The sequence below is a fragment of the Arvicanthis niloticus genome, chromosome X, assembly GCF_011762505.2.
Source record: "Arvicanthis niloticus isolate mArvNil1 chromosome X, mArvNil1.pat.X, whole genome shotgun sequence".
Taxonomy (NCBI): Eukaryota; Metazoa; Chordata; class Mammalia; order Rodentia; family Muridae; genus Arvicanthis; species Arvicanthis niloticus.
Window position 1 is genome coordinate 117,190,492 of NC_047679.1, and position 23,470 is coordinate 117,213,961.

At 34.8% G+C, this 23,470-nt stretch overlaps 1 protein-coding gene across 6 annotated transcripts in view; it reads right to left on the bottom strand.

Moving 5' to 3' along the window:
- Positions 1–1,756: 1,756 nt before the first annotated feature.
- Atp11c (ATPase phospholipid transporting 11C (ATP11C blood group)) overlaps positions 1,757–23,470 on the bottom strand; it is a 168,081-nt gene continuing 146,367 nt past the window's right edge. For 2 of the 6 annotated variants that reach the window (XM_076918630.1, XM_076918631.1), the window contains 6 exons: positions 22,642–22,777; positions 20,697–20,762; positions 17,376–17,479; positions 14,431–14,584; positions 7,562–7,666; positions 4,080–4,260 (listed from right to left, as the gene is read on the bottom strand). In XM_076918630.1, the coding sequence (XP_076774745.1) occupies positions 7,565–7,666; positions 14,431–14,584; positions 17,376–17,479; positions 20,697–20,762; positions 22,642–22,777 (562 nt within the window). In that variant the 3' untranslated portion in view covers positions 4,080–4,260; positions 7,562–7,564. Of the gene's footprint in view, positions 4,261–7,561; positions 7,667–8,272; positions 8,419–14,258; positions 14,312–14,430; positions 14,585–17,375; positions 17,480–20,696; positions 20,763–22,641; positions 22,778–23,470 lie in introns of those variants that run through there. The other 4 variants (XM_034485605.2, XM_034485607.2, XM_076918632.1 and 1 more) reach the window with 4 other exon arrangements.

Consider the following 23,470-nt stretch of genomic DNA (forward strand, 5'->3'; position numbering starts at 1 on the left):
ACAGACCTTCAGAAGTTTAGCAAGCAGGAAGGCTGAAGTGAAGACGCTTCAATCCCACGTAGAAGGGGGAACAAAATAACCACAGGAGACAGAGGGAAGGATCTGGGCGAGAAAGGAGAAGGGGGAGGAAAGAAACGGGGAACAGGATCAGGTATGGGAGGGGGCAGGAGAGAAGAACAGAGGGCCAGAAGAATGAATGGAAATATGCAGCCAGGGGTGAGGCGAATCTCTAGAAAGTCCCAGTGCCCTGGGAGGTGAGAGACTCTCAGGACTCAGTGGGGGTGATCTTAGCCAAAATGTCCAACATTGGGAAGAGGGAACTTGACGAGTCTACCTCTAATAGACAGACAGGACCTCAAGTTGGGGAAAACATTTCTATAGAACCAAGGACGAGTCAGATACCAAGCTCTGGTTCCTTGCTCACCCAGTGAAGGGGAAATGTAAGTAAAAGAGCAGCAAACTAATGCTAACCCCATTGTTTCCTGATAACTAGTCAAAGAACCCTGGCCTTCTGGCTTCATTAGTATGCATCCAGCACTTCACCCATAGATGCATTCACTGAATAACCATAGTGATAACCTCAGCCCCTAACCTTTGCATGTGTTTCTTGTGGAAGAAGTCAAATCACTCAGACCTCACAGAGGCAGACAAAGCAGGGAGACAGAGTAACCCATAAGGTTGAATGGGGGAAGGGAAGGAATCCTGAGAGACTAGTTTCAGTAAGTTAAAAGGTAGGTATATTACATATATGAGAAATGTTGGCAAACAACAAGTGTTTAGTAACTAGTGTCAGAGCAATAAGCAAGCCTTTAAAAGAAAAATAACTATGCTTCCACATGAGAAGCAAACGACATTTTATAAACCAGATCCCTTAACTAATTTGGCTTCCACCACACTGCATAACAGTATTTGACGCTTTAACTTAGCTCTTGCCTCTGAATATAGCACATTTCCTACAACAAAAAGGAAATATAAAATAAGCAGAATGCTAATTGAATTGAAAGGTTACCAAAATGAAGTTACTTTCGTGTAAAATGCAACACAGTGAGATTTCGGTGAAGTGACTAGCTTATTGACAGCTAAGCAGTTTTCCAGAAAGAGGTCTTTCTCAAGGTCTGGGTATAGCCTGAGCAATAAGAAAGTATGGTGGGAGATGCAAATATGATAATCTTTGGACTAAGTTTCAAGCAACAACAAAGCTTCTGGCTACTTAAGAATGTAATGGTTTCAACAAGGTGGTGGTGGCACACACTTTTAGTCCTAGTGCTTGGTAGAGGCAGGTGGATCTGAGTTTAAAGCCAGCCTGGTTTACAGAGTGAGTTCCAGGACAGCCAGCACTACACAGAGGTTGAAAATGCAGGTCATATGGAACACACATCACACTCCAGTATGTATAGGCAGCATACTGTGGACATTTAAGATGAATGTATCAAGCTGGGGCTCCACACTTTTCTTTGTGCTAGGGATCAAACCTGAGACCTTATCCATGCTTAATATGCACTGTATCATAGCTACATCCTGGCTGGATCTTTATAAAGTTTTAAGATATAGTTTTATTGAAAAGTCTCACAACTATCTCACCCACCTCAAATTAGGTATTGCCATGAAACATCAGTTGAACTCATGGAAATGTTGTAGCAACCTTTTGTGAAATGTATGTAGATGCAAACAGGAAATCAGAAATTTCCCATCACTAAACTACATTAATAACATTTTGATATAAAATTGGTATTTTTAAAACAAAAAGACGTTCAAATACACATTGTATCATACCAAAGTTTATTGATTACATCAAACGAAAATTTCTGTAATGAAAAAGGCAAATTGCATTCATAAAAGATGGCATTCATGTTCATTTTAGAAAGCAACAAAGTTGATGTAAAAAACTGCTTAAGTGAAAAATGTAATATTGCAGTTCCATTTTACAAGCTGAAAAATGATTTTATCAACATTTGCATAAAATTTGCACATTTATATACTGCATGTTATCAAAAATTCCATCACTAAATTATGACTTTTGCAAATTTAGGCTTACATTTATACTGTTGCTGGTGTATATGTAGTAGATATGGAATGAATTTTTTTGTTTAACAGGCAACATCCTCAAACAATAGACAACAATTTGGAAAATTACATCGACATTTTGATAGCTCAAAAATTATTATTCAAATTATGGTAATATGGTCCTACTGTTAGATTTCTTGCCCTCTACTTACATAAGACTAGGTAAAATATAGTGCTAGGAATACTGGATGGCTCATTTCAAACTGCTTCATCTGCTAATCCCATGCTGGCCATGTTTTAGCTCACTAATAAAAATCTTTCAAAAAGCAAATCCAGGTTCCTCTGATTTGAAGTGCATTTACAATGTAATGGTTAACTGAGGCATGACTCTAAATCACCCTCATTTGCTTATTTAGATTTCTTTCTTCTGCAACAAGTCACACATAGTCACTTTTATTTCTACTACCCTCAATATCCTGATTTTATCAACCCCTCAATCATTCCGCATTAACCAAGCTCTCTATTTGGCTCTTATATTTATTCACAGTCCTTATAGTTCTGATATAAAATAATAACACAGCAGCAACAACAATGACAACAATAACAAAACAGCAAAGCTTTCCTGGGTTAGATGTTTTAGCTCTTTGGAATAGGCAAAGAATAGAAAGACTTTGCTTTCAGCAGATTACCTCAAATCCAGGCTACAAGAACACACACAGCACACTTAAGCTGTGACTGACACCTAACAAAGTACTCAAAAGTAATACTGATAGATGAGAACAAATTACATTAAGTAATTATGGAATGGTTTCTGAAATTATGAAATTATGGCCTTTTCAGAATTTAAGAAAAATTACACCTAAACATCCACACAAATACATGGAAGAATCAAATGTGCCATATGGACTATATAAATATACTGGAAAACAATGACTCTAATGTTTCTAAATCAAGGTACAATACAAACATTCACTAGTACAAGCATGTCAGAAAGACAAAAAATGAAAACTGATAGAAAAATATTTTCTAAATATCATTTTAGCCTGTCAAATGTGGTCCTTCCATCAAGTAAAGACATTTCACACTTCTTTAATGTTTTAAGAGAACTATTAGAGGCTAAAACCTCTTTCTGGTCCAGCAGTTTGAGGATCTTACCAAGGTCCATCCCATAGTTTAGAATTAGACCATTTCCCTGGCCCACGTATCTATATAAAACAACATTCATGTCCAAAGAGTTGTGGCTCTACAGGGTTTTGGAATACATCTCCTCTTTCAAAATTGGTAACTTAAAAGCAAAGTGCTGTAAATATGCACAAAAACAATCTCCTTCAAATAAAAACCGTTAGTAGTTGAAAATAAGCTATTCTTCCCATCTTTGCCACATAAAATTATAAAATGCTGATGTTAAGAATGGTATTAACTTTTATATAAATATTTAACACACCTTAACACATTACGCAGCAAAACTGACATTGGAAATCTTTCTACTTAACTGTTTTGAGGGGCTATTGCCAAGAGACTGAAATATTTTATTTCCATTTTCAAGTTTAGTAGTCTTAAATACAGACGTGGTGTGTAATTCAGAAGAAAACACACCAAATAACCTTTCCACCTGTTTCTACAATACCCAGATTAACAGTATCACACAAGTAGGCAAGGTACTTTTTGGAAAGGATACTAGACCAAGACATTTAGCCTATGATTAAAAAAAAATGATGATTTATTTTGTCTGATGCAGTAATATCATTTAGGCCTGTATTTTCAAGTATTCCTTTTGTGTGTGGAAAAAAATAATCATTCATCAGGAATGAGAAATGTGATACAAACAGTCTACGTCTTCTGCCAGGCAAAAAGTAACAGTTATAGCAAAATCTGCTCATTCCCATTGCATGACTTCTACTTTATACTACTATTTAAATCCATTCACAAAGTCAACGGGTTAAAGGAGCACCCATTTCGTAGTTACATTAATCTATCTAAATCCAGAATTCTAAGTATGCTTACTTTAAACTTTCATGTAATTGTTAACTTTGGCCATAATGGCTACTTACAATAATTGTAACTGTTTAAGAGAGTTATTTGGTACTTTAATGAACATTTATTCTGAACCCTACACATGAGAGTGGTTTTTGTTTCATATTGAGTATCCTGAGTTAATATCTTTTGTAGTTGTTCCTTCATGCTTTCTTTTCTTTAGCTGCAACCATGGTCAGTATGCTTGTAGGACAATAACATAGGCAGTTCAAGATTCGGATTCTGAAAAGGTTAAAATATAGAGAGTTACAAAATTTATTTTGGTAACAACATATAACCATCTGTTTAACATTTTCAAGAATAAACCAAGTAGTAAATTTTGTTATGAGAGTAACACAACTGTTTTAACAAAAGTGCCAAGTTTTATTCACATGCAGGAGAGAAAAGAGAAACAATACCAGATTTCTAATGTTTTCTTCATCTGTCAGCTGAATAGCTCAGGCTTGCTCTTTGCTTTTGGATTGCTCCAGGGTTCTCTTAGTAGATTTTCCCATTGGGATTACCTATTACACTAGGAACTACTTGCATACAGAAACATGTTAGTTTTATCTCTAGCATCTAATAAAATGGTGTATGAATTATTTGGGGGTATGTATGTATGTATGTATGTATACATGTGAGTATACATGCATGTGTGTGCACAAGCATGTAGAGGACAAAGGTTAACCTCTGGTGTCATGCTTAGGTGCCATTCACCTTCTACATTATTGTCAGGCAGGAATTCATTATGTAGCCCCTCCTGGCCCTGAGCTCACTGAGCTCCACCTACCTTTGCCTCCTATGTGCTGAGATTAAATGTGTCCCATTACAGTTAGCCCTCACCCTGGTATTGAGACAGTCTCTCAATGGAATCTGGAGCTTGCCAATGAACTAGGCTGACTAGGCAGTGAGCTCTAAGAATACTCTTGCTTGTGCCTTCTAAGAAATTCTCTGGCCGGGCAGTGGTGGCGCACGCCTTTAATCCCAGCGCTTGGGAGGCAGAGGCAGGTGGATTTCTGAGTTCGAGGCCAGCCTGGTCTACAGAGTGAGTTCCAGGACAGCCAGGACTACACAGAGAAACCCTGTCTCGAAAAACCAAAAAAAAAGAAAAAAAAAAAAAAAAAAAAAAAAAAAAAAGAAAGAAATTCTCTGCCTTCCCAGCACTAGGATTAAAAGTGCACCAGTGTACCTGGCTTCTTATGTGGCTATAGGGGACTGAACTCAGGTCTCTATGACAGCACAGTCAACACTATACTTCCCCAGCCCTTGGATTTGTGAATTTTGAGATGTTCAGTTTATGAATGAAAATACTCCTTTACTCAAAGAACCACCACCCATAATATCAAAGTTATTTTTTTCTTTTTGGTAAATGATTTACTATGATTCAAATGACTCTCCTTTTTCTTATTCATCATGTATTTAAGAGAAGCACCAGAGAATTTTCCCTAATAAATCTGTAGCCTTCTCTCTTCTCTAAATATCTGCATACTATGATTAGGATGGGGTATAATATAAACAATCTGATCTTTGAATATAAATGCTGAAGTTATGTGTCAAGAAAGGGGACATACCTTTGATTCTCCATGCTAAAATCAAGGTTTAATTTTTTAAGGTTTTGAAAATACTTATTTAAAGTAAGTGCGCGCGCACGTGAGTGAAAGTGCATATATGGAAATCAGAGATCAGCCTTTAGGAGTCATTTTCTCCTTCCATCATGTGGGTCCGAGGGACTGAACTCTGATTTTCAGGTTTGGCAGTAAGCACCTTTACCTGTTGCACCATCTTGATGTTCTAAAACTCAAAAATTTTGAACAACAGTAATGGAAGGTCTTTTTAAAAAAGTACTATTTTATTCCCATTCTGGGACATCTTTCTTAACATAATTTTAGACTATAAATTCATTGGAATACCCTCAATTTCTATTCATGCTTCTCTGTTTTCAGGTCATAGTGACTTTGACTAAAATAAGGTTGCCACTTAAACTGAGAATATGTGAAAGAAACCAGGTTGTTCCCTTACAACCACAGAACAAGCTCAGTGGGTAAGCTGCTAAATAATTTCCTTGGAGAAGAAATAATGCCCCATGAAAATCAATTCCTGGAACAATTAACTACATTAAAATGGAAACATATCTTTTTAAAATTCTTAAGTTCTAGATAATGTAGTAGTTGAGGCCTATAATGTAGTAGCTGAGGCCCTGGAGAGGCCAAAAGCAGTAGCAGTGTCTGCTACCCAGCCGAGACCCCAAACACAGACCAAGCTAAAGAAAGCAATCCAGGGGGATCCAATAGTATATGCAAACACACAGCTGAAATGCTTCTTGTAACTTACTTAGGGCAAAGCAATCTGAAGCAAATGTCCAAGACTTTGAAGGCTACTAAGAAGTCAACTCATTACTAAGGAGAAACACATGCAGGTGAGTCATTAAAACATGTGTGACACATGCTAACTACAGCACACTGCTTCCAAATACCACTGCAGATACAGAATGTGGGGAATGCTAGGAGATGAAAGAACCAACAGGTTCAATCCATTACAACAGGCTAAGGTGGAAAAACAGATTTGAAGTGAATTGTTCCACCATTTTTATCCAGGATGACTGTTTTTTATGTGTACATAAAAATCAGCCATGTATAAACTGTACTGAGTTGTTTGTAAGTAGACAAACTTATAAGTGAATTATTTATGAATTACTACAAATTTCCTTGAATGGATAAAATATCTTTCAGGACCTGAAGTATCAGAGCCCTCTGCAGTAGAAAATATAGAGTGCACATGAAAGGAGTCATTTTGAGTTCTATGGTCCCTCTTATGATATGCTAATTCCTCTAAAATATCTGAGGTAAATCAAACAATGTTATAAAAAAAATTGTTCTAGAATCATGAACTAGGAAACATTTTGTCATTAGGCATGCATCCCCCTGAATGGCTAGAAAAATTTTTTACCTCTGAAAGTTGAAACATTTAGCTTGAATAAAACTTGACATTAGAAAATGTTATAATTAGAGAACACTGGATCATTAACACATATTTGGGGATTAGACATTTACAAGGACATTAAAAGTATATACCTACACACACACAGACACAGCACAAGAAGGTACAAACACATTTGATTATTTTCACATAGTTCCCAGAAAAACATGCAATGCTAAACTGACTTGGCATTATACAGATGCAATTTTGGAATATTTATTTCCAATTTTTCAAATGATTCTTGTAAGTCAAAATTATCTAATCTCTAGATGAGAATCAAGCATTTCCACATGATGGAATCATTATGACAACTGCCCTCCACAAATTAAATATAGCGTATTAACATCAGCTCTGAAAATGTCAAAAAGTTTATTAGGGGTTTGAGCAAATTTAAAGTATAAATTTCCCCATATTCCAAGCAATGCATCTTTATATTTTTTACAAAGAATAGTATAAAGTTCACCACACCAACAGCAGAGAAAATTTAAAGAGTGATTTTCATTTTTTCTTTATAATGCTGTTAATCTTTTTCTTTAAAAAGCCAGCCCACTTGTTTAACACTAGGTACCTGTTACAATATATTAGATTCGTCTGAGAATGTTCGTAAAAGAAGAGGTCTGACTGAAGGTCTGGCGGATAATGAGTCAGATGCCCTTCTACAGCTCAGATTTCTCTGTAATAGTGAGGCAAAAATACTTAAAGCATTTGAAGATAGGTTAACCTACCTGGTGATAAAAATGTAGGAAAAAAAGAAAAGAAATCATTTCCTACAGACTACTTTCCTGGCTCCAAAGTACAAATTACTTTTACTATACAACAAATGCATAACATTCATATGAATACATTTAAAGGACCAAGAAAGTCTCCAACTCAAACTGTTTTTTTTTCTTGGTAGTAGAAGTAAACAGACATTAGCAGTATGTGGCAAACTTGTGTCTCTGGAATGGCACTGTAGGTTATATGGTAAGATGAGTCAATATGGCATGATTAGTGAACCTTACCATCCTTTTGGTGAACACCTCTGAGAGTTGTGCTGGTGCTCTGGGTGTGTCAAAAGGGAGAATCTGTGCAAAATACTCTTGTCTTGTTCTAACATCATGGCTACTATATTGCATACCTCAAATTACAAAGTTATAGTTTAAGTTTTTGAAAATTACTCCCTCTCCAGTATGGCAATTTAGAAGGTGAATAAATGATTAAAAAGAAATGATAAAATATTTAAGTATCAATGGAGTATAAAAATGAATCATGAGAAATAACTTTTTATGAAGAATCAGAAATGGTGTCAGGCAATGGGAATGCAAGCAAGTTGGTACATTAAGAAAGGAAATCACCTTATTCACTCCAAGAGAAACTGTGATTGCTGGAAGTTTGAGAAAGCATGAAGATAGTAGATGTTCCTGAGGAAGGGAGGCGGTTCGTTACCTTGTTCACAATTGCACAAAAGGTGGGAAATTGCAGTAGAAAAGAGAGAAATGTAGAAACCATAAAAAAAAGAAAAAAAGAAAGAAAGAAAAGAAAAAGTAAATATTCTCTCAGATGTAAAACATTTAAAAAGAAACCTTGAGAACTGGAAGTAGAAATGACATGTTAGTTTTAAAGACGCCACTAAAGTAAAAGTAGAGTTAGTTAGAACTAGTCTATTATATGTGCCAGCTGCTGTTTTCCTGTATATCAACTTACAATTATTTTGTTGATGCAAATGTACTATTTTAAATCAAATAATTCTAAAATATGCCTCTTATTTTTTTTAAAAAAGTTAATCTCTAACCACTATTTCACTGTTTGTCAAGATCCATTGGTCAGAGAGCTTTGTTCAAGGTCTGTTATAAATCACTAATGTACCTGAAGTAAGTAACTTTCCTATTTAATTGTACAGACACATTATGAAAGGACTGAGTGTTCCTTGGGCAGCTACATATCAAAAGATCTAGCCAAAACTAATACAACGAGAAAACATTTGGTGGTAAACCATTTGACTCTGAATTAAAAGGTTGATTTCCTTTTTTCTAACATAATTTGATCAGTTTCACTATTTTTCTTACATAAGAGACCTCTTTACAAAGGCAAGCAAAATTTTTCTTAGGTAAAGCACATATTTTTCAAAGTGAAAAATCCAAAGTTATAAAAATTTAATTAGAAAATCTAAGAGATTTTTTTTTCCATGTCTGAAATAATGACCTAATTTGCAGAGTTGGCTTTGGCATTGCCCATGCAAGACAGAAGATGGGAGGCTAACTCCAGGTCAGGATGAACTCAACAACTCCACTAATAAAGATTAGTCGTGTTAAATAGCCAGGTATGGTGGTACACACTGTAGTCCTAGCACTCAAGACGCTGAGGCAGGATAATCACTATGAATTCGACTGTCTCAAAATCAAAAACAAAAATAAACATCCACTCACCCCAAACAGAAGAATGTCCCTATCTTTTTTTTCCTCTAAAGAAAATAGGTATAGGAAAAGAAAGAGGCTCAAGTGATGTACATATTCAACAGAGTCTAATAACCAAAGATTTAACTACAAATACTTCCATTTATTTGTGTTTTGATATAGCCACACTTCTTCCCATTTATATTTTACTTCAGATGAAGAAGTTGGGGACATGTTGTTAGCATGCGAGTTAGCAATTGATACAACTAGAGAATTCTTTCAGATTCTGAGAGAAAAAATTGTTTCCACCTTCTGTTTTGTGGGCAAAAACCTTGCAACAAGATTAACATGATACCGTGTTCCCATCCCTAAGTTTAATATGCAAGCCTATCTATTTTGAGACCGCAACTATAATCACATTTTGTTGTGTTCAAAAAGTTGTATTTGACCACCAGAGATAAAAGCAGTACAGGAAGTAGAAATTTTAGGGGCTAATAGATTAGGTATTTGGAGACTTTATAAGAAAAAAAAAGAAATATGAACACATAGAAAGCAGTTGAAAGCATGACATGAGAAGAGAGTGTTCAAAACAATAAAACAAAGCAGAGCTAGCAACTGTTAGTAGTAGGTGAGGACAGGAGGTGATGAGCTAAACAGTGTGAAATGTCCACATTCTTTTAGAGATGTCTACAGAGCTTTGAGACCAGCTCAAGTAGCAGTATGCCACACAGGCATCAGAGAAAGTCTTTCCCAACAACCATGACATTAGGAAATTTTTTTTACAATATCATTAGAATTTAATTTTATTTTCACTAATACACTTTTTCAGGAGTATTGCTCTGAATCCATGGCCTTACGTGACATGGATTATGTAAGTATTAACATGACTCATTATTACCACTTATTATTAAAATGATGTTATATTTTCCAAAATGCATTCTCTGGGAACTTCAGTCAAGAGAGCTTACATTCTTTCGTTCTCTGTCTTTCCCTCTTAAACAGCTTCCTATCTCTACATTGGAATATCCCTTCATATTTGTGTAGACATCTCACACTAGACATAGCGATATTACTGGGTCATTTCCTACTAATTAGAAGACTCATGTCTAGGAGGCAACGAAGCCTCCCTTTTGATCGAGGTAGAATGCATGAGAAAACATTTCTTAAGGACAGGTGGAAAATCTTCCTGATGGAAATGTAAAGTAGTATTTACTACTTGCTTAGAAGGTATAGGGGTACTTGAATGATTTACAGGCTGGCCATAATTGTGATTATATTAGATACAGCTTTCTGAAATACTTCAAATCTTAAACCTTAAATTGGTTTTTAGGTATTACTTTGCTACTTTACTGTTCTATGCTCTATAATGTTCCATCCAATACTGTTTTGCAGCTTTGTAATTTTGTAGGCTAAAATGAAGCTTTACTAATATTAAAGATGGGGCTTTAGTACAAAAATTAACCTTCTTGATGAAAATTAACCTGAGAGGTAAATGGTTGAACTACAATCCTTGAGTTAAGTGACTTGTGCAAGCTTACTTTCAAAGATATATTTTTAAAACTTCAAATTTGAAATTTAACATTTATAGTTTACTTAGATTTTTCATTACTATGCTTTTTTAATGTTTATGAGACATAAACATTACAAAAGGCTATTTTTAGCTCCAGCTCATTAAAGCTATATTTATTCTTTGGTAATTTTATAGATGAATATAATATATTTAGATCACATCCATCCTCTAATTCCTCCCACTCTGCATAATTTATTTTATACTTTTTAAAAGATTTATTTTATGTGTAAGTGTATTTGTTTGCATGTTGATAAACCATGAACATGCATGGCAGTGATGCAAGTCAGAATGGGGCGTCAGATCCCCTAGAACTGTAGTTATAGATGATTGTGAGCTACCATGTGGACTTGGGTCTCTGCAAGAACATGTGGTATTAACTGCTAAGCCATCTTTCCATTCCTATGTGCATTATTTATAATGCAAACATCATAACAGATCTTAGCAATGCTGGAGGCTGCCATATTGGTCTTTCTACGGGAGATTTTAAGAGGAAATTAGTCCAATATTATTAAGCTATTAAAAACCATATAATTGATTGTATTATTATGTTTTATATCTGCTTACTGAAGGTTTCAGAATAAACACCCTTTATAATGTAGCTAGAAAAGCAGCTTCAATGTGGAGCCATGTTTGATTCATTCCTGAATTATCACCACCTACTGTAGTAGCTAATGCATCATGGATTCTTAGGTAATATAAAATGAATTGAAAGGAATTGAAAATAACGATGCTTTTATAATTATTAAATATAAATGGGTTAGCTTCTTTTTTAAATGCCTAAGAAGCATGTTCACTACCTACTGTTAAGTCTCTTCTTCAAAACAGCTGCTGACCTCTACTGGACAGCACTGACAGGCTACTTGCTACAGACAATTCTAGAGTACATAAGGAATATCTAATATGCTTCCTGAGGTCAGGGCCATCTTCTAGTCTAGATAGGGAAACACATTTCACCCCATTATAGAATCTGCTAGGCTCTGATGATGATCCAGTATAAAGTAATCTTTTTGCTTTAAAGTTAGTCTATTCTCATTAACAAAGAATACTAAACAAAATAGGAAATCACCCATGATATCAGACTATTGGTCATCAAACACAAAGACTTAAATATTTTAAGGAAAATAAGACACCTATTTTCCTTTATTTAAAAGTTGGCTTCTGCTTGTTTATCAATGGCCCAATAGGGCATGATGGAAACTAATGTGACATATGGTCACCAGGTTTCTGTTGGCTTGTATGCATTCATATATAGCACACCCCCCATAGTGTACACAACTGTTCTGACTCATTTGTAACTCTCAAAATCCTACAGAGTCTGAAAAGCAGTTTGGCCTTTCAGACACTGGATATATATAGAGATGTTCATCAGCAGGTGGTTCAACAAATGTTTACTGGTTCAAAAAGCATAGGAGTAAATGAATGAATGATTGAATGGATGAAAATGGTTATGGAAAATTTCCTGCTTGCTCTAGTATATTATCATGCCAAGCTACAGCACAGACCTTAGAATTCCTCCTGTCATGGATAGAAACCATGACAAATTTCATGCTGACCCACTGGCAACATTCTATGCTTTCAAGTGAAATCTGTTACCTCTTGTCTACATGAACATAAATGCTCTGAGTCTGCTAACCTAGAGCTTCCTACCAGCCGCCGTCTACTTAATGGCCTATACAAACATCACTGCACATTCCAGCTAGGGGCTTGGTTTTATAGAGGACCTAAGATTATGATGATACATACTAAGATTTTAACTTCTGAGATTTCTTGCTCTCTTAGAATGGAGCTTGAGTGTAAGCTATTTTGCAAAATGAGCTCCATTATCACAAAGAGAAACATTTAGAAGTACCCCAAGCATACTTTTCAGATAAAGAAAATAGAAGAGTAATGCAAGAAATCCTCCTTTGTAAATTCTGTATTGAAAAATAAATATTTCTTTCCTTTCATTCCTCTCTCTCAGAGGGTCTCTGAGTATAACCAAGGATGACCTTGAACTAGGATCCTTTTGTTGGGTATTCCTGGCATAGGCCACTATATCCACCTTAGGTAATGCTGAGGATGGAATCCAAGGCTTTGTGAATACTAGGAAAGTACTCTACCAACTGAACTATATTCCCAGACCCTGAATAATTTTATTCTTTTCTTTTGTCTTAAATGTTTTTATTGGGCTACATGAAAACTGGCATTTGAGCCAGTCTGGAAGAAAACTGCTCCATCAATACTATTTCCTATTCTAAAACTAAAACCAAGGTTGGATGGAGTTAGTCAGAGGCCACTGAAAGGATTAAAGAGTAAACTAATAAGCCATATCTATACTAAAATTATGTTTAATTCTTTCCCATAAGCCATATAGAAACACATAGCTCAGAGCAATTCTGCTCACCTAGCTATGTTATAATTTTTTCTCATTTCTGAGAATTAAAGCTAGGGTCTCATGAATGTTTTTAAATTGCTACCACTAAAGCTGTATTTCTAGTCCTCTAAAAATACTTGTAATATAATAATTTCACATCTCTATTTCTACATAATATCAGACAACTGCATTCTGTAATTCAATATGCAGAAAACCTCCATGATATAGCAATTTTGTTCCTCAATTGGTTGATAAATTTGATTAAACACATCAGGCAGTCATGACTAGACTATTTACCTAAAACACTGCCTTAGAGGTGTTATGAGATTTAGTGAATATCAGTATGACAGAAATAGGACTTAATTTTAACAAAGTGAGTGGGTGTTGGCAGGAATATGATTTACTAAATTCATCTGCTGGTAAAAATTCGCCAGTGGTTTCATTTTTCAGGTAATTCTAACCCTTTCACTTTAAAAGCTTTAAAAGATATGTTCAAAAGATATCAGATGTGATAGAGGGAGATAACTTCTCTTTGTAGTAATATAATTTAATAGTTAAAAATAAAAACATACTTATAAACTATCATGAATGTTTACAAGTGTGTCCTGAAGAGTAAGGATGTTAAAAGTACATCCAAGGAGTTCTCTTTGGTTCGAATATCCTGCTATGAGACAGGGCTAGAAGCAGCACAGAGATTAAGCAGCACTATAATCACAGGAAGGGGACAGCTTTGGAAGAGGCAAATCAGGATATCAACTGACAAAACATCTGCAAACAGTCCACAGGGAAATTTCTAAGGTCAAAGCTGAAATGTTGGTGTGGAAATTCCTAGTGTGAAAAATCTGAGATAAATACAAAATAAAGTCTTTTTTTCCTTTAAATTCCATATGGAGCATATGAGATACTCCATATGGATTGCTAAAGATCACACAGAACACTATTAAGGAATCTACTTACCACCTGCATTGGATAACGAAGTTTTTACTATACTTTTTATGCAGAAGAGGAAATTAAGTGATGAACCTGCAAGGAGGGGTTTAACATGCTGTAACTAATGCAATTCTCTACATAAGATTTTCAGTTCACGGTAGACAGTGAAGCCTCTTCCAAATATTAGGCTAGAACATAAATTTAGTCCTTACCCTGGCACTTCTTCTTCGGACATTCTTTATTACTATTAGGAGAATCTCGGGGAAAAGGCTGATAAATATTAAAAGAATTATAGCCAACCATGTGGATACAGAAGAGAGCATTTGAGCAAACACAAAATACATTCTCTGTTGTTTCAGAAAAGGCCTGAAATGGAAAGAAAAACACAAAATGCAAAAACAATCAGTTCCTGGCAAGTGAAACAGAAGTTTAACCCAAATTGTCTTTTACATTTGAAACGAATCTTCCTCACACATTTTAAAATAATTTTCTCTAGAACATCTCAAATAGAAGCAAACAAATTTCATTTACCAAATGAAATTTCTTTAGAAAGAAAAGGGATGTCAATCAAGGAAGAAAAAAAAATTCATCTGACTTCGAAACGATCATGCAATCAAATGATTAATATTTTTATGCACTGGAAAATGTTAAAGCTTAAAGGTATTTAAGAGAAATGAAGTTATTTTTTATCCTAATAATTTTATTTGTTCATCTGTCTTATTAAAATGAGGAAGTTTTTTTTTTTTTTTTTTTTTTTTTTACTTTTTTACTAATGAATTACCCCGTTAAAACTTTGGTATAAATATAAAAAAGAACTGTACAGTTTATAGTCACTCATAAATGAGAGGAATCTACTCTTCTTGTCTGTGAACAAATATTGAATAACAGTTTGTGCCCAGGAGATAGATGGCAGGCTACTGTTAGTAAGACAGGAATCCAAGCGAATCCTACACCTGGCATTACTGTTAAGTAGCACTGAGAAAGACAATCAAGCTCCCTTAGTCTGTAAACTGTACAACACAAAATCTCACTATTTAAACTATTCTTTTAAACCAAGGGGAAGACAGTAGCTATGCAAGGTTAGGATGCCTATCAGACCTTCATAAATGATTGGAAACTCAGGAACTCTAGGTTGCCAATGACTTGCTTCTAATATTAGATCATTGATCATGCATAGATTTATGACATAGTTTCTTTTCTGATCTCCACAGGCACTACACTTATATAAACAAACCCACATTCACATATATACATATACCACATATTCTTTTAAAATCTTAAAAAAGAGGGGTCTCAATGTCTCTGTGTAAGACATGTACAGAGAAAATAGTTGTAATAAAACTAAGGTTTCTATAATTTTTAGTCACATTTTGTTGGTTGCTTTACAATTTTAAGTTCATGTGTAGCTTTACCTGAACAACTCCCCTTCAGCACAGAACTTCAAGAGCCCTAGTGGGCACTTGAAGTGATAATCAGTACCTTCCCTTGACAGTTTCCAATAATACCCATAATGAGCTTAATTTATAGAGCATGCACAAAGATGAACAAAACAATGAAATAAAATAAGGATAGTAAAGTCATCCACATCATTACTCTTGTACTTTGCTGATACTTTTTTTGCCCCCAAAAGGGTCACTTGAATACAAGCATTGTGATACCATGACAGCTGACCTGAAAGTAAACAGTTACTAAGCAAATTATAGGTAGGTGGTATATATAGCTTGAGTACACAGGACAAAGGGATGATTCATGTCTCTAACAGGACAGAGTTGGGTGGTATGCAATTTTATCACACTACAGAAAACTGAAATTTAAAACTTATGAATTCCCTATTTCTAGAGTTTCTTGAGAACAATTGAAATCATCAAATCAAACCATAAATAAGGTAAGACTATTGTACTTCATTTTCAGTAGGTATTACTAATGAACAAAAAATAGGTATGACAAAAATCCTTTCATTTAGGGGCTGGAGAGATGGCTCAGTGGTTAAGAGCACTGGCTACTCTTTCAGAGTTCCTGAGTTCAATTCCCAGCAACCACATGGTGGCTCACAACCATCTACAGAGAGATCTGATGCCTTCTTCTCACATGCAGGTGTACATTCAGACAGAGCACTCAGATATAAAAAAAAAAAAAAAAACTTTTCCTTTAAATGACTTAATAAATGAGGAAAAGTCTGTAAGAAGGGTTCAAAATTGTTTAGATTCTAGAAACATTTTATTATTGAGGAAATTTGTCTAAGTTTCATATGTTGATTACAGAGTCATAGAATTGTGCGTAAACAGACAACTGTGTATTGTATTTAGTTAATACATTTTAGTTTAGTTGTATAATAGCATCTCTATGTGATTTGGTGTTATAGTCTCATAGTAGGTTTTCTTTTTAAGGATTTTATCTTAAATAGCTTTTCAAAAGAAAAACTCTTTCCTCTTTTGGGAGGTGTGAGGGATGATACTGGGTCTCATGTATGACACTATGTAGCTGAAGATGACCTTGAAATTCTGATGATCCTACTTCTCCTACAAATAATGAAGGAAAATAATATCATTTATGTGGCAATAGGGTCTGTCAGTGGTTCTCAACCTTCCAAATGTTGAAGCCCTTTAATATAGTTCCTCATGTTATGGTGACTCCCAATCATAAAATTATTTTATCTGCTACTTTATAAGCATAATTCTGCTGCTTTTATGACTCGTAATGCAAATGCCTGATATGAAGGCTATCTGACATATTATCTTCAAAGGGGTCATGACTCACAGGTTGAGAACCACTGGTGAAAAAGGACATTAATATATGTTTTGGCCAATGTTATCAGGTAGAAACTTTACAGGATAAGCATTTCTATTGGAAATCACATGTAAGGTCAGGCTATTTATTGTTTCATTTGACAGAGAGCTGCCTATATACCTACAAATTTAAATATTTGGGCAGAGGCTATGCAAAGCCAGGTCTTTTGAATGAATGGACTAAGATATTCATATTCAAAATTTTACCTAAATTTAGCAATATTATAAGGTAAAAGTAATCTCTAGTCCATTAACATTATAGGTTACCCATCTTCTATATCATATATAATCAAAACTTTAAAAGTATCTTACATATAAAGTATACATATATATAATTATTTAATAATGCTCACACATGTTCAGCTGCTTACCAAATAATTCCTCCCCAGAAGAATGAGAAAAAAACATAAAAGGCTAGAGAACCCCAAATCACAAAATGATTTATCCATGTCCAGAATCGGGTATCCAAGGCGAGCTGAAAAGATACAACACATTTATATATACCACAAAAATATACTAGGTAATACATTATATCTGATAATTTATACACATACAATACTTATGGGACACTTTAGCCATTACTTTAGAAGGGGGTGTAACTAAAAGAGCAGAAGCTAGTCTTTTTAAAGTACTAAAGTAAGAATGTTGAGTGCTGCCCCGAGGTCTCTAAATTCTATAGTAAGGCATGGAAGTGTGAAATGACAGGTGACCAATGAAGCAATAGTAATAACTAGGAGGCGAAAGTCCTAAGTCTTCAGGGAGTAGTGGCCAGGGATATAATAGCAAAGGAGAAGATATAGCTGGTTAAGGCAAGTATGCGGAAAACCAGGAAAGGGTTAAGTGTAGTAAAAAGGAGTAGACACAAAGTTGTAAAAGCACAAAAAGTTCAGAGTCACTATATGTAGAGGCAACTATCTTTATGCATCATATATCCTGAAGAAATGGACCATGTATTTCCAACTCTAAAACCATTATCTATTCCATCAAATTAATAAAATGTTTAGTTGAATTACATTTAAATTTTTTCATGTTTCTATAAAGATTAATAGTGACTTTATCTAGCTCACACAGGGTAATATCAAGAGCATTTAATTTTATTTGCTGTTATACCATGGTCATCAGCTATTACAGTTTCTCATTTATAACAGGATGTTGATAACATTGTGAACCCAGACCAATCCTGAATTCCCACTCTGGGCTGCTAGGGGAAAATGTTACAATAGTACTCATTAAAAAGAGGAAGGAGTGGATACTATTTGAAGAACACATGCAGCAATAAGGATGGCTTTTAATCGTGAAGCAAAGGACTAGAACCTTCCCCAACTGGGGAAAGTAGGACACTTGCATTTAAAATCATGATTTTATAAAGTACAATACCAGTAAAAATTGGCACTTGTTATAATGTGTACATTCTAGATTCCTCCATTTCAATATTTTGTTTTGATTAGGTGGCCTATCACAAATTCCCTAAGATGGAGAAAGTGCTACTTTTAGATCTTTTATACAAGTTGAAATACAGAAGTGGAGTTACTTGCCCAAGGAAAAAGAGTTATGAAATGTCTAGCCTGAGATGAATTCCAGCATTTCATTTGAAATCCTACATAAAATGCTGGCACTATGGTTTGGTAGGTAAGGGGTTTGTTTGAAAGCCTGAAAACCTAAGTTATCCCCCTTACCAAAGGGGTAATTGTTTTCTGACCTTCACAGACATGCTATGGAACAGAAATACACACACACACACATACATACACACACACACCAGTTCTAGATTACTGAATTAGCAGATGAATACAAATGAATAATGAAAATATTAGAATAAAAATCCATAAAGAATATAGAATGATATATCACAATGATATTTCTGAATTCTGGTTCAACCTTAGAGTCCATGTGAAATATTACTAGAAGGCTCAGAGAAATCTGATTATACTTTCTCAACTATTAAAGTCCTAATTTATGAGTCTCAGCGACAGCATTTAACAAGGGTTTATAGCATTATTACATAGTTACATATCAATGACAATGATTTTGCCAAAATTAACTTTCTTCTGTTAGGCAGATATATTTTGTTTATTTTTGAGACAGGGATTTTCATTCAACCCAGCCTGGCCTGGAACTAACTATGTAGGACAGAATGGCCTTGAATTCCAAATATAGAGATTACAGACACAGATAAGAGTGACCAGCCCTGTCACGTATCTTTATATACTTCATTAACTAACATATAGCTATATTTCAGTAGTTAATAGAATTTATAATATTCTATTACCACCAATTACTTTTGCATATATTTCTTCTATACAGACATTTATTTCAGTATCTTAATCAGTAAAATTCTTATAAAGCCAGCCAGGGATCCTTAAATAGATTCAAATTTTTTAAAGGTCCAATTTTTTAAAAAATAAAAAAATGATGTAGTGGCTAGAAAGATAGCTCAGTGGTTTAAGAGCACTGGCTGCTCTATTAAAGGACCCAGGTTTATATCCTATCTCCCATATGGCAGCTCAGAAATGTCTCTAACTCCAGTTCCAGGAGATCCATCATTTTCTTCTGGCCTCACTGGGCATTTTATGCTTATGGTGTTCAGACACACATGCAAGCAAATCATTCACACAAAAATAAATAAAAATTTAGATCATTTGCTTTAGGACCTTTCTCATTATGAATTAACAGCAGTGATTGTCTATTTCTTTTTAAACATAAAAGAAATTCAGATAAAATGCATTATATTTTTACATGTATATGCAAATGAATGCAGATACCCAAAGAGGCTGCTGGATGCCTTACAGCTGATACTACAACCAGTTGTGAACCTTGCAACATAGGGGCTAGGAACAGAACTCCAATCCTATGCAAGTACTGTGCTGAGCCATCTCTTCAGCCCCCAGATATAAGTTCTTAACATGTAAATATGATAAATATACATTCATGAGCTTTCACTTTGTTTATATAATTTAGTGTAATGCCTTAAAAACAACAGTTTCTGGTTTTTTTTCTTTGCAAGCAGGTGTCAATTACTGGTAGATTTTTGTTTAGCAGTGGGAATCTATGCCCATTCCTGCTTCTGGTTTCCAATTATTTTGAGTTTTGTTTTTCTCTTGTTTGCCTATTTTTTTTCCTTTCCTTTCTTTCTTTATTTTTTGAGAGAGAGAGAGACAAAGGGAGACAGAAAGCAAGGGAGGCAGGGAACAAGGGAAGGAAAGAGTGAGGGGGAGAGGGAGGGAGGGAGGGAGGGAGGGAGGGAGAGAGAGAGAGAGAGAGAGAGAGAGAGAGAGAGAGAGAGAGAGAGAGAAGAAAAAGGGAAAGAGAGAGGGAGAGAAAGAGGGAGAAGGAAGGAGGGAGAAAACATGGATTTAAGTGGGTAGGGAGGATATGGGAGAAATTAGGGAAGGGGGAAAGCATGATCAGAATATACTAAATTTCTTTTCAATAATAAAACAAAACAAACAATAGCAGTGATTAAGAAGGAATAGATTTCCAATGTAAGTATGGTGTCTGAATTTAACACTAAAACGAAATAGCATAGAATCATGCCCTAGACAAAAATGATGAATAGTATACAAATGCTAAAGCCCTTAGCATCACACACTTTTTAGTAAGCATCAGACAAGGGGTTGGGTAACAAATAGTAATACAAAGATTAAGTGATAAAAAGTTATACAAAATATATTTGAATGAATAAAAAATCTAACCTTCAGAGTTACAGTGAATACTAAGACTGTAAAAACAATGGTTCCAAATGTCCAATTTCCATAAATCTGAAAAACATTTAAAAATTATATGTATCATGAATACACAAGCCTGCTGAAGAAATAAAAAAAATCAAGTTTAATCCTGAAGGTAACTGACAATGATCATTTTATGAATTACTTGGGAAAATAGCTGGTCACTAAGATAAAGTCACAATGCTAGACTTTCATGGATAGATACACCACACTGGTAGCTGACTATGTTTATTACCATACAGCATCAAACAGGGATCTCATTGGTTCGATAAAGGAAGAGGAAAAAAGAATACTATTCCACTAGAAGCACCGTTCATCAAAATAATGACTCATGCCACTACTGAGTTTGATGTTTTTGTCCTAGAATATAAGGAGAGGTCTCACATAAGCATGAACAGACTCACATTTTTAAAGAGAGTCTAATTTCTGACTATGAACACTCTGTTAGCATGTGCACACCAGAGAAGCAGTACCACTTATAAATCCAAAGGATGGCAATGAATGGCACAAATGCTTACCAAACGCTGTCAAGATCTGAATGCAGAACATTGAAACAGAAAATGAGACGTAAAACGTTTTTACAAAATAAAAACAAAATAAGGTTAATAGAAGAAAAAAGGATTCGACCAAATCATACATGGGTTTAGCTGCTGAAATCCTTAGGCTTATGTAATTTTAGCAAACACTTAAAAAGGATGGTGACATATACAATAAAATCTTAATTTGAACTTCATAAACTCAAAATACAAAAGGAATTGGAAAAAGCTGGGCCACTGATTCTTATACCACTTGGTATGTTGGCTATATAAAATTTTTGTGTCAAAAATAAAAAATCACAGAATTATTCATAGGTGAAGGATCTGAGAAATCACAAAACTCAATCTCTAATTACTGGACTACAAATGTTGACCTGGAAAGCTAACGTGACTTTCCCAATGATACCCAAGATTTTATAGGACCATCTGCGACAAATGCTTGGTATATGTATTCTAAGGGTAATTAATATTTTCCTAACAGTTATATTATGATTAATAATTGGGATTCATACTAAACTAACTTAGTCCAAATTAGAGGGGCATAACTATACTAGCTAATTTCAAAGTATCATTCAAATTCATTGCGCATACACTTTCGTAAGAGATGTTAGTTATGTCGGTTTCAGACATAGTATATGTAAATAAGTAACTTTTGAAACATAGTTTTGCTTCATATTTATGATTAGTAATAATGACCATAAAAGAAGAGTACCAAACATGGCAAAGGAGAACATAATAAAACAACATGCAAGGCAGAACATTCAGTTTCCTGTGTGTGGCTACAGGAGGATGACCTCCTCCCTTGCTTCAGTAATTTTCTCCTAGAGTACAAGTAGGACAAAATTGTCTCAGCGCAGCTTCTCACTGATACTGCCATTTTCTCAGAAGGTAGGAGCAGAACCAACAGAGCTCTTAAAACAAACAAACAAACATACATACATCACAGTACTGCCACTTTAAAAAGCAGGAAGAAAAGACTTCCCTCTTTATGTACTGGTCTAACATTATAGAGAAACAGTAGCTACCTGCTTCAACTCCAAATATGGAAAGCGACTAACTATGAATTAGAAATGCAGGCTGAGCAGTAACATGGAAAGACTTTTTTTTAATATACCACAACACACAGGTAGACAGTCTAACATATCAAGAACTCTCTTCACTTCTTAAAAACTATAGACAAATTAAGATTCCGAAGGCTTTGCTTAAGTTCTCTTCCTACATACACATACAAAAGGAATTTCTTATGCCAGTAATTTTTTTATGTTAAAGAACTAGTGTTAAAAAATAGTTTGCAAAATGAATACTGAAAAATTAATAGCACAACAGTATGTATGTGATAAATACCGCACATATGGAAAAATACATGTTCTTTTTACCTTTCCATTGTCTTCTAAAGATGTAGTCTGAAAAAGGAAGTAAGTCCCAAAGAAGAATACTGTCCCTTCAAATGCGGCCAGAAATGTCCAATATAAGAAGGGCCCCAACTGTAACATAGCATTGCCGGTAATTTTCCTATTAAGAAATGAAGGAAAAAATTAATATATCTCTGTAGGCTGTTGACTTAAAGATACAAGGAAAAAAGAAAGGTGGGTATTTATTTGATCTTTTTATAATGAAGGGCCTACCTTAATGGTCAGGAAGTTTTTTTTTTTTTTAATAAAAGGACAGATGGTCTAAAGTTATATCTTCATGTAATTACTACCATGTTAGGGAGTCAGATGTAGTTCTAATGCGATATACTACAGTAAGGTAACCACAGTTTACAATAGTTGGACACTTCAAGATAAGCAGAAGACCTTGAAGGTCATCACCATAGACAAATGATGGTATCTGAGAAGATAAAAACATTAACTGCTCTGACTTTATCATGCATGTATAGAGGTATTGAACTATTATACCAGGTGCACAAACAACAACTATTGTAAGTTAATAAATACTGATGCCTGACTTACATATGCACTCTGATTTTACTGGTATAATATAAAACCTGGACATCAGAGTATTTTAAAGTTCCCCAAGTGATTCTAAGTACAGGAATTCACTCAGTAAGAGACAAAGCTAATATATGGGCCTGCATTAAATTAACTTCAGACATATGTTCTCTTAGCTGGGTGTACTGGCATATGCCTTTAATACCAACAGAAGCAGGTGGCTCTCCAAGGTTAGCCTGGTCTATAGTGATTTCTTAGACAGCCTGAGCTATAT